Source organism: Megalops cyprinoides, chromosome 13 (genome assembly GCF_013368585.1).
Source record: "Megalops cyprinoides isolate fMegCyp1 chromosome 13, fMegCyp1.pri, whole genome shotgun sequence".
NCBI classification, from domain to species: domain Eukaryota; kingdom Metazoa; phylum Chordata; class Actinopteri; order Elopiformes; family Megalopidae; genus Megalops; species Megalops cyprinoides.
The window spans coordinates 19,563,241-19,582,831 of NC_050595.1; the positions used below are offsets into that span (position 1 = coordinate 19,563,241).

At 41.4% G+C, this 19,591-nt stretch overlaps 1 protein-coding gene and 1 non-coding gene across 3 annotated transcripts; both read left to right on the forward strand.

Moving 5' to 3' along the window:
• Positions 1–354: 354 nt before the first annotated feature.
• trnah-gug lies at positions 355–426 on the forward strand. The gene has a single exon. It is a non-coding gene; the product is annotated as a tRNA-His (tRNA).
• Positions 427–736: 310 nt separating this feature from the next.
• LOC118788081 (mucosa-associated lymphoid tissue lymphoma translocation protein 1-like) lies at positions 737–18,837 on the forward strand. Of its 2 annotated transcripts, none has more exons than XM_036543945.1 (15): positions 737–977; positions 2,665–2,764; positions 2,890–3,014; positions 3,475–3,619; positions 4,031–4,206; positions 4,682–4,778; positions 5,337–5,372; positions 6,270–6,473; positions 9,664–9,841; positions 10,520–10,594; positions 10,699–10,826; positions 13,707–13,856; positions 15,416–15,570; positions 16,777–16,893; positions 17,303–18,837. In XM_036543945.1, the coding sequence occupies exons 2-15, from the start codon at positions 2,755–2,757 to the stop codon at positions 17,642–17,644; spliced, it is 1,938 nt and encodes a 645-aa protein (XP_036399838.1). In that variant the 5' UTR covers positions 737–977; positions 2,665–2,754; the 3' UTR covers positions 17,645–18,837. The 2 variants fall into 2 exon arrangements, with proteins under 2 accessions (XP_036399838.1, XP_036399836.1); XM_036543943.1 differs by lacking the exon at positions 737–977 and adding an exon at positions 1,704–1,831.
• Positions 18,838–19,591: the final 754 nt, after the last annotated feature.

Consider the following 19,591-nt stretch of genomic DNA (forward strand, 5'->3'; position numbering starts at 1 on the left):
ATGAAGAAAGCAAACTTGCGTTGAAGTCATGAAATGGGGATGAGAGTTTTTCGAACTTTGTTCAACTTTTTGATACGATCTTATCGAAAGATCTGATGGCTTTGCCTTTCTATCTGTATTAAAGAACTGCAATTTCTGCAATTCCTTTTCTTGTTTAAAGTTTTTATCATGTAGTCAACGAGTTTGTTTCATGTCACCTCGTTTCTTTACTTTAATTTACTTCTTTTGATGTACTCTATACGCCATAAACTGGATTATCACTCTATAAATTGTTAGTAAACAAGTGTGTCACTGCCTCTTGCATCACCAGATTGCAAATATTTTCTCGTGTAACCAATGAGCCCGTAGTAGCTCGCCGTGATCGTATAGTGGTTAGTACTCTGCGTTGTGGCCGCAGCAACCTCGGTTCGAATCCGAGTCACGGCATTGTGGTACAATGTCACGGCATACGGGCGATTTTTTGTCAGAAAGTGGCGTTTCGGATTACAGGCGCCAGACGTTGTATCGAATACTAAAGATAAATAGCTTTATCTCACATGGTAGCCTAAATAGGCCTACACAGTCACAAGTAGTGAAATGTAGGCTAAAGTATAGCCTATGCATCGAAGTCACATAAGTAAGAAAATGGATCAGTATCAAATTTAAATACTTTTGTTGCTTAAAACTAGAAGAAAATGTGCAGTTAATAAAAATAGAGAAACTCCGAAAATCATTGGCTAATGGGTATTATATAGTGGGTATTATTATTATTATTATTTTCTGAAAAAATTTTAGCCCTCTAACGTTAGATTTTGCGAGCTTGTCTTTTAGAGACGGGACAAACAATTACAGGTTCAAATGGCTTTGTTTAAACAGGTTTAATGTCCAGTATTCTTTATAAAGTCATGATGTTACACACTCCGGTATAGCAGGTGGCGACATGCACCTTTAACGTTGGTAGTCCGCAACACCAGTGAAAGGAGAAGGAGAAGAAGTAGGTTAGTGAATTTCATGGCGCAGATTAAAAACACAAGTAAATTGAAACGTTAGCTTATATATTAATGTATTAAGTATTGATTGTTATCCAGTGAAATGAGTGATTTAGCAGGGGGGTTGAACACTTTTGCAAGGCATTGTATGCATGTCACATTCTTATTAGGGGCTGAGCCCCCCTAAAGGTATGATCCTAGAATCGCCCCTGTTTTGCGCTATCCTGTTGGTGAAGGTGAATTGAATTGGTGGAGGACTGTCAATAACTCTTCATACTTATTCTATGTTGAACTGCGACAAGGACGAAGTTTTCCATGCTAAAACATATCTTCCATAAATTTCTCCTGAAATAGACCACCTGCTGAAAAGAAGGGGTGTGACTGTATGAAAACAGGTAGTTTGAATAATATGATTATGGGCTACATTGAAAATGGAATATATTCCGCGTACAACATTGTGTCAACGTGTGCGTACATAATTCGGTAAATCAGTCTGAAAATGTGTTTGATGCATATACTTTTTTCCCTTGATTTGATAGGCTGCCAATGACGCCGACGGAGATGTAGCAGGGATGTAGGGCAGAGGTATGGTGTAGTGGTTAAGGATGCGGAACGCCCTGTAGAAAGGGTACCTTATAATGAGTAGGCGCATATATGCTGTACAGTACGGTTATGGGGAAGCTCTCGGTGGTTTCCGTACTTTTGGGTTGAGCGTTTTTAAAGTGAGAAATCCAAAAAATCTCCGATTGCGGCCAAAGTGGCCACCTGGGTAGCAATATTCTGTTTGCCATCGGGACTGAATCTTTCTTCGGTGGTGGGAGGCGCGGTTTGTGGAGGTGATAGCGTGACTTGTAATCAGTAAGGTAAATTAACCTGCGGATTCTCCAAAATCTGTGTAGGCTGGTTACAGGAGCGATGGCTTCATAGGTAAAATATCTAGCTCGCTTCTCGAACACTTTTAGCTAGTCACAAGGTAGCATTTACATCGCTAGGCTAACAGCAGCCTATGAGTTCACTGGATGGTGTGTCAGATCAGGGGAGATGGTCCTTTATTGAACTAGCTAAGTAGCGGTTTTCAAAATCATAATTACTTTCAATAAACTGACTTGTAGCTTAGTTGTTACAGGTTTACATATGACTTGTTTAAACAAAATATAAAAGTTCTCGGCAAAATATGGAAGTATAGGCTATATGTTAACATGTTAATTAGGCTATAAGAGAACTGGTTGCTTACAAAATAAATAAATAAAAATTCGCCTTTTCTGTGGTGGGGGCGTGAACTGAGCACTTTAGGTGTTACCTTTTCTTGCCGTTAGTAGATCATCTTGTTCTCAGCATGAACAAAGAAAGATGTTTTTAAATACAACGAACTACCAAAATGTCCCGGGATGTTATGCATAGCCAACAAAAAGAAAATGTATTGGCAAGGATTTTCATTGGTAGAATGTTGTTTGTTTCGTTAAGTCGTTAATATGTCATTAATATATAATTTTCACAAGGAATATGTCTGCAAAGACATACACATTTGAATCTCTTTCATTTGGGATATTTTCCACTTTTCCAATCTGTTCTCTCCTTTGTCCTTAAGGACCCAAAAACAAATATGCTAAATAAACCTAGCCTTCTTTGTTGTTGTTATTGCGACAAAATTTAATTACCGTCTGACGCTACAGCCATTTTTTGTGTCTTTTAACAGTCATTGTAATGCAGAAATGACCGACCACCCAAACAACGTGGACATTTCGTGCTCGAAGTCCTTTGGGTCCACAGCAACGTGGTGAAAATCATGATTAAAGGTATTCGTTTCTCTCTGTAATTAAAATGGAGTGCGCACCTGTATTTTGAGAGGTTCTTCATGTATTTTGTGAGGATTATATTTACTTATCATTCATTTCCGTTCATCCTGACATTTTGTTTTCAGGAATTGAAATATTGCAGCATCCGGTGTCCGTGTGCGTCCCGCAAAACTACACAGTTACTCTGAGCGTAGAGGCGGTTGGGAAGGGTTCACTTAGATATCAGTGGTTCCGGTCGGAAAGTGAAGAGGTAAGTTTTGCTGTCGAAGAAGGATGGCCCCGTTTTCGGCATACTAAAGAACTGGCTCTCATCTGCTGGTAGACTCAGTAGGCGATTTGAGGGGGGATGCTATCCCCCTTGTTAGCAAAATGACCAAAATGCATCCCCCTTGTTAACCTGCCATCCCCTAGTTAGCTGCAGAGAGAGTGCTGCGTGTGCATCTGCCATATCCTCTGTTAAAAATGAACAAATCACCTACTGGGTAGACTCTTAACAAAGAGAACACTTTTAACAAAGAGAACACTCAGATGAAAGTGTTTCTTTTCTGTCGTCTTATAAACCTACTCATTTCTCCTTACATGTATTTGGTATGTCTTGTTTTGTTTAACTAAGATGTATGCCTACTCTGACACAATTTCTTTGTGGAGAGAGCTACTTTTAGTAAAATTTTAGTGGTTGATTGATTGATTGATTGATTGATTGCTTTAAGGTTCCTGGTGCAACCGGAGCACATTTGGTTTTCAGCGCTCAGAAGACCCAGCTTTACGTGTGCCGTATTAATGACCAGCACCACAACTGTGTATTCAGTGAATGGGTGAAAGTGAAGGTTTTGCACATTGGAACACCTGTTGCAAGTACGAGCCATCTCTCACATCAGTCAGAACTCACATGGGGGATAATTGTGCATTTGAATAAATTTCAGGATTCATTTGACATTGAATTGGAAATGAGTCGAGTATACTTTTTTACTATATTTTTTTTCTGAATGAGAGAGAGATAAAAAACCCTCCTTAATCCACATTTCAATTCTGATCATTTCAGATTGACATTTTTATTGAGAGAATATATGGTAGCCAGTTGTTTCACTACTTCTTTCAGCCATTGCTTTGTGCTTTGTGATCCTGCTGCTGCTTAACATAGTTGTCATGAATATCCCTAAAGAAAGTAAGCTTTAACTAGTTCTACCAGCAAGGCGGCCAGCAAGATGTGCTGCTAATGGTCCAGTTTCAGTTGTAGTTGCAGCTCACGGCCTCTGTGTGGTGCAGGTCTGCCTGATGTTTGGGAGGGGGAGCCTCACGTTGCCCTGCAGCCCACATCCCAGGCTGTCTGTCGAGGGGAGAAAGTGGTGCTGAGGTGTGCAGCCTGGGGGATCCCCGCCCCCTACTATCAATGGTATAGAAATGGAAATCTGCTGCAGGATGAGATCAAAGAGACACTGCAGGTAAAACTGGTCTGGAACAAACTAATAAATACCCCCTTCTGGATTTATAAACTCTATTCAAATCTATTGTGTTCTGTTTGAGTTGACGCATGCAAAACAGACAACTCTTTGGATGAAGTCAGCAAAAGCTTTGGCTAAAAGTCAGTTAAGCAAACATGGGAGTTTTAGTATTGATAGGGTCCATAAGTGATCTTTGGCCTGCCGTCGGAGCCCACGGTCGAGGTAGTTGCATTCATTCTTGTCTAATTAATCTCTGCTCAGAAAAGAACTAGCTGGGAACCATGTTTGCTCAGTTAATGAGTCATGTCTAAACATTCTCTGATTGTCAGTACACTTAGTTGAATTTCAGCATGGAAGTACTGATAAAAATTGTGCATATCCAGGATCAAGCTCTTCCATTAAATTAATATATTAAGTCTGGCATTTCTTTTACATTTTCATAATCTTTTTTTTTGTCTGTAATTTTTGTCTGTAGATTGAAAATGCAGATAGAGAACGTGAAGGGGCATACCTCTGTGCAGTCTCAAATGTTCTGGGAGAGAGGTGGTCAGAGCCAGCAGATGTTAGAATAGGTAAGACTCATAGCCACAGGAAGGGACATATGAAGACATTACTGTCCCTGTATGATTGTCTTTAATAAAAAAATCAGTACTTCTCATTTCTGAAGAGTAAATATATTAGTCTCTCTGCGTCCATATTGAAATATGAATTTACTGTCACAGTGACACAGCAGTTATTATTTTGACAAACAGAAATGGCAATTATGTCCAGACTGCTTCAGTTCTGATTGGGTGTTTCCCCTCCAGAGACAGGAAGAGGGTTCTTTCCCTTTTCTGAAGTTATTGCAGCATGATTGCAGCATGAGTCTGTCCAGATCAGTGTATTTAATGGCCCAATGACTTAAAGCAAAACCAGCTCTTTAAACATGTTCTAGACTTTAAATAGTCTAGAAGGGTGAAACGATACACATACAAGTATTATTCTGTTTTTGTTTGTGCTATGTGTTCACAGAATACATATGTAAGATGATTCTGCCCTCGGACAGTTGTTAGTGCTGAGTAGAATGCTGTTGGTTACCCCTGTTAAATATGATTTGTCAACAGTTTTTTTTTTTCTTTTCTGACTCAAAGTGTTTCCTGATGAACCCACAGTAACAGGACTCACTGGTAAGGCTTGTCACTGTGTGAAGCTTTTCTGTACTCCCTGCATGACCTGGCTAAGAGTAAAGTTTTAGAAAGTGTTTATTGCCTGATATACAGCGCTTGTTTTATCGAGCTCAGACGTCAAGTAATCGGCATTGCTCTCGTGTTACTGTAGACGACTCTCAATGAAAGTGCACATCACCACATGTCTGTAGTACAGTGGCCCTGAAATATTTTTGTTTCCATCAAACATATCAGTAATGCTGTGTTCTTGCCTTCCACTTCAGGTTATGCATTTACTTATCAGACTCTCATCACCCATAGACAGAGGTGGAACGGTCCAAGTGTAGAAACTATAAGTACTCCCGGTATTTGTTCTAATGCTTGGATTTTTCAACAACTCTTCAGCCAGAAGGGGAAGTAATTTGTGAAACCAGCTGGTTCAGTGCATGAGTGGGACAAATACATGCAAGTAGTTTTGAGGACTGAAATGTTCCACCTCTCCCTAAAAAATGGCTTATGTTATATATTAAAATTTTCCCGATCAGATGCCCTTGTGCTGCACAGCCAGCATTTTACACTTTATCCATTTATATAGCTGGATTTTAAATGAAGTAAATGTATGACAGCACTGTCCCCCATAAGTGGTAGAAGAGTGGGACCTCATAAACCCCAAAATGGGTTGAACCCTCTTGTGTTCTCAGTGACTCACTGATTTGACCTAGACAGTATGATTTACCTTGGCGAGCAAAGTGTTTTGATTGCCTCAATCAAGCGATTGAGACCACAAGGTAGCCCCATGCTTCACGAGGTGCATGAAGCCCAGCTCTCCCATCACTGACTTCCCACCCATCCAAGATTTAAACCTGCAGCCCTAGGTCACTAATCCGGTTCCCTAATGGCTGTGCCACTCCTCTTTAGCGACAGACAAAGTGGCGCTGCTGATTGGGAATCTGAATTACTCCCACCACCCGGCCCTCACGGCCCCGATGATGGACGCACAAGAGCTGGGCAACCTCCTGCAGCAGCTGGGCTTCAGGGTGGTCTCCCTGCTGGACCTTACGAGGGCCGAGATGCTGGCCGCCATCGAAGAGTTCGTGAAGCTCCTGCACAAGGGCGTCTACGGTGAGTCCGCTCTGCCAGCAAGGTGTAATGCCATATGCCACACAGAAAGTGGCACGGCTGCCAACACGTGACAACAGTGTCAGGCAACTAAAGCATTTTTATATGGAACAGCACCACTTGGTAAAGAGGTACGGGGGGGGCGGAGTCAGGTGCCAAAACTGGGCACATTTACACATTACAAAGAAGCAGCTCAATACTTTTTATATTTACACCAAAAATGAAATATCTAAATTTGCTCTAAAGACACACTGTTCTGCTGGAGGGCTTTTTTTGCATGTTTGAAAAGTTATGATGCACTGGTGGTGAATAATTAAGTACAAGATTTATTGAAAATGTGAAATGGTGAGAAGTACTTTGCTGCAGGTACTGCATAGCTTACAAGATTAATACTTCACTATGTGCATTGTCTAGAGGGACTGAAAAAAAGAACATTTTTGTCTCTATAAATCTGTTCCCTGCCCCCTGCTTAGGCAATGGATTTGAATGAACAAACTTCAAAAAAATAAAGAATCCCAACAAATCTGACAAGAGAGACTTTTCTTTTAAAGGATGGTGGTGAATATAAGGCTTAAGGATGATTTCTTTTCAAAGTGATTAGTCTGTTTTAGGCTGTTGCACCGTGTCATGGGTTGGAGCCTCGTGCTGGGCTTTGGGGGCACGTTATTTCCACCTGTTTTATCAGCGGCTGGTTTGAGATGGCGGATAAGCGGTGGAAAGGATAAGGGTGGTTCTTTAACATGGGGAAGCTGCATACCTTGCTATGTATAGCCATTTCTAAAGCCCTGTAGCATTTATGCTCGACAGATTTATTGAGCGCCTGTGCGTAGTGTTCAGCTACACCAGTGGCACCCGGTTTGCATCATTCTAGTCCTCTGTTGAAGACCTACGGTGCAGGTCACGTCCACTCTATTATCAGGATTACAGAAGGATATTCAGAATATTGTCTGTTTGCGTACCATTACGAATATGTCGCCCTTTATTTGAGGCACTGTGTATTATTTGTGTGCTTATTAAAATTTGTAAGAGAGACTGAAGAGTCCGGGGAGATTTGATGACGATTTTTCAAAGGGATAAATGAAGTGGACTACAGAAACTGTTTTTAGATTAGTTCTGTCAGCAGGACCAGAGGGTGTAGGGGCAAAGTTTAAGGTTAATTTAATACTGATACTTAGAAGTATTTTTCTTTCAGAGAGTTATAAATGCATGGAATAGCTTGTGAGGATTTATAGTGGAAGCAGAGACATTTAAAGTGTTCAAGACCAGGCTTGACACAGTCCCAAGTACACTCTAGGCTATAGGTAAAACGATGAGTCTAGCTGGGCTGAATGTCTGTTGTCGTCATTAAACTTCTTGTAATAGAGTAGTGCAGGATCACTATGTGCTGTGGGGAGTAAGGAACAGGGATCATAACATGGAGGTTGCGGGTTTGATTTTCAGGTAGAGTCACAGCAGTGAAATTGTGAGCTCTGTGATTTGCTCTGGAAAAAGGCATCTGCTAAACAAAGTGATGTTGTAATCAAAAAATTAGAATGTTTTTGTTTCAAGACTGCCTTCAAAAGCTGCATTTCATCATCAAAACCTCTGATAACAACTTACGCTCATTTCAATTTCAATTCAAATCAGTCTCCAAAATGTTTCTAAATGGCCGAACGTGAGATCTGGTTTCAGTTAAAAGTGGGATGGATATATCATAGTGGACTTATGTTACGGAGTGTTCTCTAACATGCTTGTAGCACAGATGACTCATACTATATGTAGTGGGAGCGAGTAACAGTGCTAGCCTCCTCCTTCCACTGATTGCACGCGGTATCATTACAGCATTAAGTTTACCCAAGGAAAACGAGCTTGCCAGAACTATGCAGGGAACCCTGGGAGAGTATCATATGGTTGTGCCTCCTTGTGAACCTTTATATTGAAATGCCACTGGAGCAGTTCCAGGCCAATTAAGCCGTGGTTGTAGCGTGGCATGTTGCGAGATGACTTTTGTGTCTGGAGAGGAAATCAATACAGGTGATGACGTGGATCCACGGGAACTGATTCTTCATTTTGTCGCAGGGCCCCATTCACTGCCATGAAAACACGGAACACTGTGACCTTTAGCGTGCCTCCCTGAGCTCTTTACCCAGTTTTTCTGTCTCTTTGTCACAAACTCGGCACACGCTCGGATGGCAACAAGATGACGGCAGGAAATCTAATTAAAGAATCCTTAAATACAAGAAGGGCTGTAATCTTTGTTTTTATTGGTGTAGAATAGTGACTGCTCATTTTTATTCTAGTTAATGCAGTGTCTAGTAGTAATCTGTTGACAAAAAGTCAAGATCATTAAATGAGATTTGCAGAGATTGTACACACTGGAACTTTCTGTGGGTCTATTCTTTGGGGAGAGGACATGTAACAGGCATGTCACTGCAGCTGACAAAAGTTAAAGTTATTACTCTTCCTGCAATTAATTATTTGTTGCTGAATAGACCATTTGTCATAGGTCCATATGCCTATTGTACAGTGCTAAAAAATATATATAAAAAAAAACAAAACAGAAAAATGGTAAATACTCTCCACAGTCCGTGGCATTCATGATTGAGAAATTATATAAAAGCCTTCCTATTAATTTTAATACTATTACTGTGGACCCTGACCATACAGTGCTCCTGATCCATTTTCTCATTCTATTGTTTCATTGTATTTGTCTTACATGAGACCTGTCCTCTCACATGTCCTGTCTTGTTAGTCAACTGCTGATGGCTTCTCCTCTGTCAACTGTCTTTGATGCACTTATTTATAAGTCGCTCTGGGTAAGAGCATCTGCTGATGTAACGTGATGATGTAATGTAATGAATTCTACCTATTTTTGTTTTTTTCTTCTTTATATTCACAAACGGTGTAGTCTGGTATAAATGGGCTCATGAGGTTGTTACAGCGGTTCAGTCTCAAGTGTCTAGCCTCTCTTTTTTCCTTTGGGTGGTGAATGTTGTGTGGTTAATTTTAGAGTGTCCTTGAGGTTTGTCTTTCTGTCTCGGTATTTATAAGTCTTAATATATTTTTGCTGATCTGTTGTTTCATGCAGCTAAGGCCATGAATAGAAATGAGCGCTGATGTTGTTAAATGAATTCTGACGTCTCTCTCTCTCTCTCTCCCCCTGCTCCCTCACACACACACACTCCCTCGCACACACACACACGCGCACCTGCAGCTCTGTTTTACTATGCCGGCCACGGCTATGAGTGCATGGGCAGGAACTACCTGGTGGCCATCGACGCACCGCAGCCGTATCGGCAGGAGAACTGTGTCAGCGTGCAGTGGGTCATGCACCGGATGCAGGAGAGGCGGACAGCGCTGAATGTGGTTCTCCTGGACACCTGCAGGAAATGGTACGGCCCACAATCCCCTGCCTGCCATTGTGCATACCATCAAGATGAAATGGTTCACTGTGATTGGTGTTAAGCCTCGCTGCAGCTTTTCCATTGTCTGTGCTGAAAATGTTCTGTTTGTGATGAACAGGGCCTTACTCTGAATCTTTGTCCATGATTGTCATTACCAAGAGTCACTGAATGCCCCCTAACCAACATGTGCACATACACACATAGACATACAAACACACAAGCAAATGCTTATATTTCTTATATTTTTTCTTATGTTTTAATTCACATGCGTGCACACACACATACACACACAAGCTGCGCAAGCTAACACATTATCTTTTTCTCTCATACACACTAGCAAAAATTCACTTTCTCTTTCCCTCTGTCTCTCTCACACACAAACACGTGTATTCACTGCTTTACTTTATTCCTGTTTTTTTAATTGAGCAAGAACAGAATAGACCCAGCTCAGAGCCCACAACTTCCCTTCTGAATCCCCCTAGACCTTTTGATCATATTCACAAATTACAGTTAAAGCGAGGAGAATGTTCTTATTGTGGCTAATTTACTCAGTCATGTGGTTAGTGACTGACAAAGTCATTGGGGGAAACTAGCGTTTTAGGCTTTGTTAGATATTGTCAAAATAACAATGGTTGCATGTAACTTCTCTTTTTTCATTTCTCAAAGGTACAACCAGCAGTGTGTGCCGTCTGAAATAATGTCACTGGCCCCTTTGGGCAATACCATCTATGGTTATGGCACGTAAGTACACCTCCACCTCAGCCTTGTACGCCGGCTTGGTGAAACGGATCATACCATCTCCTGGGGGCGGGTTGACAGGTAACTTAGCCGCGTTTCTGATGCAGGTGTGAAGATGCAGAGGCCTTCGAGGTGCGGGACGGTGAGAGGAGCTCCGGAATCTTCACCAAATACCTGAACAAGCATGTCCTGCGCCCAGTCAAGGTCACTCACGTCCTGGAGCAGGTGTCTGAAGGTCAGTGTCCTTTGGATCCCTATTGCCCCCCTCTGGCCACACCATGTGTGAGCTGAGCTGAGAGGTCACACAAAGATAAAATGTTAATACCTTTAATATTAATGTATTAAGGTATATTAATTGGACCTTAGTATATAGTTGTACCATTCACTTTTCGTGAGAAAGGGTTGAATGCAGTGCAAAATTGAAGCAAAACAGACTGTTTTTAATTTGACCCATGAGAGAGTGGTACCTCAGGGAGAACAGAAGTGACAGTGGGGTGGTGTCTGTGAATAGATATGTTGACATCCATCGACCACGCGAATGTCAATGGCTTCCCCAGGGCACCCCCTACCCCATCTCCACCCCTCCCACCACCCCCCACAGCGTGGGCACGGGACTTGCTTCTTGCCTCGCTGGTCACAGTTGTGTGTGCCTCTGGTCATGTGACTTGGCTGGGTGAGGCTGAGCTCTGTAATGGGTGACCTCACTCTTTGGAAATGCACACTGGTGTTTGGCCTCCAAGAGGTCGAAATGGGAGAACGCGTGGCGATGGGACAGCTGTCCCACCCGTGGGAGGGTGGGCGAGACTGTGTGTTCTGACCTCACAATTATCCGTTTATGCTCCTGGGTGTTTACTGAAGTGGTTGTTCCTTGCTCAGCGGCACAGCAGGAATGCCTCACAGGGGATGTGATCCTGCATCCTCAAGATTTAAAGTCCCGGTCCTTAACCTCTGTGCAACATTAGTGACCCTTGAGATGCCTCTCAGATTCACAGAGAGTGCTTCAGAAGAGGTGCAGCCTGAATAACAAAGTGTAATGTAAAGGACCCAGGTCACATAGCAATCCGGGGCCTGACAGCTTATTAATGATACTGGTGCCAAGGCCACTTATTTGCGGGCCAGATGAAATCATGGCTATGAATAACCTCAAGGTTCTGTCTGCGCCGCCTCTCGTTCTCTCCCTCTCTGTGCGGTAGGGTTTCCAGCACCTGTCTCCTGAAGTCATTGTTTTGTTTGTTTGTTGTTTGGAGATGAGACAGGAAGCCGCAGAGGGGGGATTCACTGCCACAACGGGCCTTCTGCTAGGGGTCAGCTGTTTCCCCTTTTTTAAGCAGCCATCAGCGCTAAAGTGTAAATGGTGTTTATGGGGGTGGGGAAAGGGCACTGGGTGGGAAAGAGGCTTGTTTTGAGAAGTGAAAAGTTTGGGTACCTCTGTGACAGAATGGACAGTAGCAAACTAAGTTTTATTTACTTTCATTTATTAACTGACTATCTCAATCATTTATTTGAGAGAGTAAGTTAATTCATTTTCATTTACTAGCTGACAGTTTCATCTGTTAACTGACTGTCTCATTCAGTGATGGCTTGTGGGCTACAGGTAGGATAGATGGAGAGAACTTACCTTCTTTTGATAATCATCCTGAAGCTGTTCTTCATGGTTTTGCAAAATGAATAACCATGCCAGTTTAAATAAGGATCACCCATTAGCAGCCAATTCCAAAGCATTTTTTCCAGCTTCCTGCACTTTCAATGATATCTTTTACACTTAGTTTAAAGAAATGAAAAACATTGAGTGCTTTTAAATTTAAAAGGTGTGAGTTCTCTTTGTTTTCGCTAAAATTATTGACCGTAACCCAAACGTTTTGCTATCATTTAAATAAGTTAAAGTAAATGGGCTAAGGCACTGTTGTGCAGATACATTAGACTCAATGAAGCAAATAGGAATCAGACAGTAGAGGAGTGATCTTTGCAATGAAGGAAAATAGGTTCAGGAACATCATCGGTTTAAAGGTAAGTTTTCAGCCTTGCTGTGATGCTATTTCTAGATAGACCTCCACTTGTCTCACTGGAGCAGTTGATGTCTGCGCATGTTCTCCTTTGATCCCCCATCACGTGTGGTGCTGACATTAAAAGATCAGTGCCTGGCTTGTCCCAGAATGATTTATAAATGGAAAAAGCGACGATCGTCCTCTTCTGATGAGAACCAGGTGAAGACAGCTTGCTTAAAATATTACCAAGGCCCGTGTCACTACTGGGAAATACACGCTCACATTTTATAGGAAGCCAGTGTACAGTGTCCTAATGTAATCCTCAAAGCATTACTTTTGTCAGGTTGGCAGTACCTCAGCTTGCACTGAAATACTCAGAACACCTCTCTCATACACTCCTGTATATCAAGATTTGTCTTGATCAACAGTCAGGCTTGTTTTGTTTCAGGTTGCTTTGTTTTGTGTGATCATTTTTTTAATCAATGTTAACAAAATAAATGGGGTTTAAAAAGAATAAAACATTGCCGGGCAATCAAACCAAATAAGGATGTATGTGGTTTTGGAGATCAAGGAGAGATCTCGGAGCCTTTGTATTCATGTTCCTGTGAGATAATTCAGTGTTACAGCATGAAGAATTGAGCGGGTTTGTTATTGTACAGAGTGGGCGTGTTAACCCACAGTAAAATTTCCAGATGTGTAAATGGAGACTCTGTAGGCTAAGGCAGTCCCCCTCAAAAAAGTTTTATGCTAATTAAATAAATGGTAATGGTTATCTTGTGAGCCCATCAGTGTGTGCTGTATTCATACCGCCTCTCAGCCAGCCTCAGTTTTACATTTTGCCTTTTAGATGCTCTCATCCAGTGATTTCCGAAGGAAATGTACCTTATTGCATATAGAAATTGCGTGTGGACAACAGTACGCACAGAAAACGTCAGTCCACATGTGATCATGAGTCAGTCCGTCACACGGTGCTGTAACAGCTTGTGTCATTGTTAATACGCACTGTAAGTAATTGTAATTGCAACATTACAGTTCAGCAAGTCCAGTAATGTGTGCCTTATGATAAATAAAATGGGTTAGGAAGGGTCAGGCATGTGAATGTGACATGAGGAGTGGGCCTCTTCCTGCAGATCTGGGTCGAGACCCCCTGGTCACCGGGCGGCAGGTGGTGGAGATCAGACACACGCTGAAGGACCCACGGTCCCTTGCTGACCCCATCAGCACTGTTGGTCACTTCAAAGAGCTGCGTCTTAGAGACTTGTGCTGGAGACAAGCCAACGGTGAGTCCTGGAGTGGGAGGAAAAGACAATTAGTTCTGTGTGGGACTGAGTTTTATTGTGACTCGCACCGTTCTCAGCAACTCAAAAGAAACTTGACAGCAGGAGTCATTTGAATGCAACTCCAGGGTTGCAGACCAAGGTGAATACTAAATCTCATTGGTTCTCAGACATTGAAAATGGTTAATAAATTGCAAAACAAAAATCAAAGGCAAGGATAAATAAAATGGAACATTTAAGAAAAAACACAAAAATGGCAACAAAAACTTAACTTGTCGGCAACCTTGATGGACCACTTATTAGCACAGTGTAACTGAAGGAACTACTCTTAGAAAGTGGAGATGGAACACAGAGAGAGATAAGATACACCACGTTCATTAAATCTGACATATTCCTCAAAATTATTAATAAATTCCTTTCCTTTTTCCTTCATTAGATATGTACTCTTTCCATGGACAACTTGACTTACACGGTTTGAGGACCACTGTTATAAATAAAGGACAATCAATATCTCTGAACAATTATCAGTGGTTTCATTTACAGTTAGTATTTGACACATGAGTGCATACAGTAGATGGGGCAGTGGAGTGGTTTAGAGGCTTAGGAGTTTGGTTTGTAATTCGAAGGTTGCAAGTCATATTCCCTGGTGAAGCAATATCCTTTTCCATTGTGAATTAGATTAGCCATTATTCTACAGACTATCCATTTAAACAGCTATACATATCATAATAATGCAAGAGTAGACACTCATTTCAATTTTCATTTCAGAGTAGCGCTGTCCATTTAAATGTTTAAATGATCAGTTTTTTGTTTTATTTTTGTACTCTGAGCATACTGAACTATTTTCATAATGATACATTTCCATGCTGAGCAAGACAAGTCTACTTCCTCTTTTTGCGTACGTTTGTTTCCATTGTTAAAAATAGAACACAGTTGTCTTGCAAATATTGGAGAAACCCTGGTACATATTTCACATTGATTCAAACGAATGGCAACTGCATAAAATGGGAGAATCCCATGCAACAAGCGTTTGAAAAAGAAAGCTCATATGACTTTGAAAAGTCAGCGCTGACAATAGAGAGGGTAGCTTTATAAAACAACACAGCCAACACCTCTAACTGTGAGTCGTGAACATAAAAGGGGACTATATAGGGTTAACACTCCCAGATCAATACCGCTGATGTCAGCGCTTTGCCTTCTTGCATTCTTACCTCCCTGTCTCCGGTGCTTACACTATTCTCAAAGACCAATTAAATTCCAGCATAATTACATGTAAGATTTAACGTGATGTTATGGCACATGTTACTTTACACATCACAGTAATTACATTTGTAGAGCACGTTAGCAATTTCGGTGTAGTAACCTAATGTGCTGAAATGTTTTATGATGCAGCACGTGGAACATTTAATGCATGTTCGTCTATGTTGTATGCAGGACATGCAGTGTCAGAAATCCAGACAATCCAGGCTATGCCTGGTCTTGTGTGCGCGTGATAATATTCATTAGTATCTCTGTGTGCTGTGTGTGTGTATTGTGTGGGGGGGTGTGTGTTCCTGGCCCAGAGTTGCCAGAGCGACAGAGGCTGGCATTTCCATGTGGTGTGGAGGTGGAGCTCAGCTTCTCGGCCTTGTTCTCCAACGTCATTGTCATCTTTGCCACTGTGAAGACCACCAGCCCCTGCACCTTGGACTGCAGTATCATTCTGCGGAGTTATCCGGTAGGTTCGGCTCTGCTGTAGCGCTGCTAGGCATAAAGACCAGAGTCTGTCCTGCAGAACACACCTAGACCTGTCCTGTATGAAGAGAGAGGGTCATAAAGCTTGAAAAAAATAAGCAACCAACTTTCACTTCAACCAAGTTACCAAGAATATATTTATTGTGCAGCCACAACAATGTCTTTCAGTCACGATGAGCGTTTTCAAGACCTCAAATAGTCATTTTGACCAAAATGTTGTTTTCAGAGTTTAATTCACAAAAAAATGTTTTTGAATATAAGGCCTGTGTAAAGTGTTAAGTTGGATGTAGTGAGCATGTGCCAATGCAATGGCCTGTCTGCGTTTTCCCCCTCATGGTACCATCATTACTCTAGGTGCCTTTTCATTTCAGTAGAAACTGAGTTTCGATGCCTGACGTGAATCCTGATTTCAACGAAAAGACGTGAAAGTCAGAAGGGTTATTTTAAGAAAGCTGCAAGTGATATGGCTTCCCTTCTGTTCCCCTTGGTGGTCACAGCTGTGTTGACAGCCACGGTTGTGGGCCGTCTGCAGTTTGTTATCTTCGCCCACCTGACATGTTCTTTTGTTATAAAAGGGACAATATGCACAGAACACAAAAGCACACATGTTCTCACCTTTAGCCTCCTAGTAACCCCTGAAGAGCTCTTTAGTGTTGTTTTTTTACTACTCATAAAGTAATGTAGAGTCAGGATCTTTGCTGAAACCTGCATTTTCAGCCCCAGTCAAAAGTCAGATTTCAGATGGAAAGCACAAAGGTGACAGAGAGCATATGTGTTTGTAGACCCTGTCTTTACATGAAGCACCACTTCCTCTGCTGAGATTTCTTTGTTACTGTGCATTAAACCCACAAGCCTCACCCCGACACTTACCCTGAGCACAGGAACGCTGCCATATAAGAACCTTCACTGGGACTAAGAAAGGAAAAACTTCAAAACACAGACAAAGTAAAATTTTGGTTAGAAAATCTGAAACTAAACCCTGAGAGCAATTAAAACCAGGGTGTTTATGCAGAAGCCATAATTGCTTGCTTGGTATGTGGTGACCTCTAGAGGTGGAAAAAAGTCAAAAGAAGGTGTAGAATCTCTGAAAATACTTTAACTTCACTGCATGACTGTTTCACAAATTGCCATATGGTGACTGTCTGGGTATTCATGTTTTGTTTGTTTTGTTTTTCTCTCTGCTTTGCAGGTAATGGAGGATGTTTTTTCAGGTGCAGGCAGATCAGATGAAATGGACTCTCTTTTGCTGAGCAGCGCGGATAACCCTGACTGCATGCTTAGACTCTGTGGTCTCCAGAAACTCCAGGTGTGTTCACAGAAACAGTGCAAACCTGTCAAGAACAGAGGCACTGCTGGGGGTTAAATATGGACTTGTGTTTTTCTGTACTGACTCTGTTGACTTGTGTATTCTTGTATTGACTTCTAGGGCTTCTATTTACTCAGGGCTCTGCATTGACTTTTGAGCTGTTTTTTTTTTCAGTTTTCACTGGTGTCTTGGATGACTTGTGTATTTCTGTCTTGAATCAGGTTTAGACTGCTTACCCTTGACTGGAAATATCCTTTCTCCATAGTTTGTGTGCTGACTAAGGTGTTTTTGCATTTTTTGACTGCTTTGCTGGCAGCTGATTAATATGTTTCCATTTTGACTCATTTTTGTTGAGTCTGTATTTTTGAGTGTTCATTTGTTGGTGACTCTGTGCATCTGTGTTGCGCAGGAGTCCTTGGTGATCGAGGTGGACTTGCACTACACCCACGCTGACAGTAAGCTACGGCAGATGGAGAGCAGGCGGCAGGACATTGGCAGGCCGCTGGTGGCATACTGTGAGCTGTACAGAAAAAAGCAGGCTGATGGGGCCACTGAGAGAGAGAACGCCCCCCTCCTGAGCATGCACCCAGCGCCCTACAGACAGCCCCCCCATCAGCTGCCGGGCCCTCCGTACCGCTCCTCCACACGCAAGGCAGAGAACGCCTGGGAGTACGTCCTCAAACACCCGTCTCCGAGAAGTAACGAACCAGAGGAGAACGATGAGAATGAACTCATGGGACGCTGTCTTTGAAATTCTCTCTCCTTGTAGCAAAACTGTGCTCTGACTTTTAAATTTTTTATTATTATGATTGCTTACCATTGGAGAGTGACGCTTGGTAAACTGCAGAATTGGTGGAAGTAGTCGTATTTTGTTTTTGACTGCTCCATACGAGTCACTGACAGATGTAGGAACATACCATATACCGCTGCCTAGATATATCATTATAAAATTTACATTTGTACCTAACTTGTATAACACTGTATGATTAATTTCATATAGTCACATGTGTTCACAGCTGCGCAGGTAGGATTCTGATGATTTACATGTTCTTTCACGACAGACAAATGGATGTTTGCTAGATGTGAAAAGGAACTCTATTTTTATTATCTGTTTTTATAATAATTCTATGGTGTAGAGTATGTGGGGGACTGTAATATGGTTGCTTAAATATGTGTTACATTTCAGGACCCTACCAAGTAATTAACAGATCATACAGAGTAAAGGATTTCATCAAAGTTCCTGGTGGTCTCAAAATCTCATGTGGTTTATGTTAAAGTGAGCTGTTAATGAAATCTGCTTCGAGATATTATTGCACACAATCAGACACCTCTTAACGGGTAGGCCTACAAGCGCAGCAAATCATTTGGGGTCAAATTCAATGAATGGGCCCCTCTCAGCAGTCTCTAAATCAAAGTCGATTTTAAATTAAGGCTTGTGTTTCAGCTTTAGTTTGTTCAAGGCTATTCAAAGCTTTTAAGGCTGTCTAGAACCTCATACTTATGCAATGTGGATTTGACAATGGGGCAGAAATAGGACATTTAAAATACAAAAAATAAAATGTGGTTTATGGTTATTTTTTTTTTTTTTTACTGTCCACTTAATTGCCAGTTCTCGTTGTGTTATACGAAGCAGTGTTTCACACGCAATTAAAAATATGAACATCTAGTACGATGTGATTACCTGCGATTATACTGTCTCCTAATCGCAAGGATGAATGTGCAATTCAAATAAGATTTACATGACAAAGAATTCAGGCGGTATCCAGTCGCACGAGACAACACGTCCCTTCATTCTATAACTATATGACATGTAAGGTTCGGAAGTCGTTACACGGCAGAATATTGGTGACGTTAGCTGCGTAACTTTCCAACGTTCAATAAATGTCGAGAGGAAACTGGATTCAAGTGTATTGGCATTGTAGACCCTACAAAACGGGTAGGAGCATACGCTGTAAAAACATCGAGCTTGTCGCTGACCGTCGTCTCTCAGCCTTTCACATAATCCTATCCATGTGGTTTTTAACGGGGTTGAGTCAGATAGCTAGTGTTTATGCCTCTTCGTTAGCTATCGTTTAGTTTAAATTTGCAGTGGACAGTTCATTTTAAAGTGCCAATGTAGCTAGGCTCGGTAGTCATTGAGGAACCAGAAGGACAGCGACATAACGTCCGAACAGAAACGTTTAACGTAACGGTAAAATAAAACCGTAAACCGAGGTGCCTTTATATGACAGCCACACTAATCACATTTGAGTTCTTAAATCAAACCATACTTGCATATACAGTATAACGTTGCTTTATCACAATGGATCGCCGAAAGTAAGATGATCCAACAAGCCAAGACCCTGGAGTATAGTTTTACTGCTTTATTGTTGTATGGTCTTTACTTCCACGTCACTGTAAAACAGTATTTGCTGCAAAACATAGCTGATGTTTGTATCAAACAATTAATTAAATTGTATATTTTTTTATTTTATTTTAAATTTCCCTTATATGAATCTTGGTCAATTTTGTAATGTGCGAAATCTCTTCTTTTTACAGATTATTGATTGTTGTTCATCATTTTTAAATTGTCATATTTCAGAATAATAATAATAATAAAAAAAAGTTTATGAGAGCTTTAATTTGTTTTGCTGTTTCTGGGTTATCTGGCCTCCTCTGGTGTGTTACATTTCTAAGAACTTTAAAGTCTTTTCCCAAC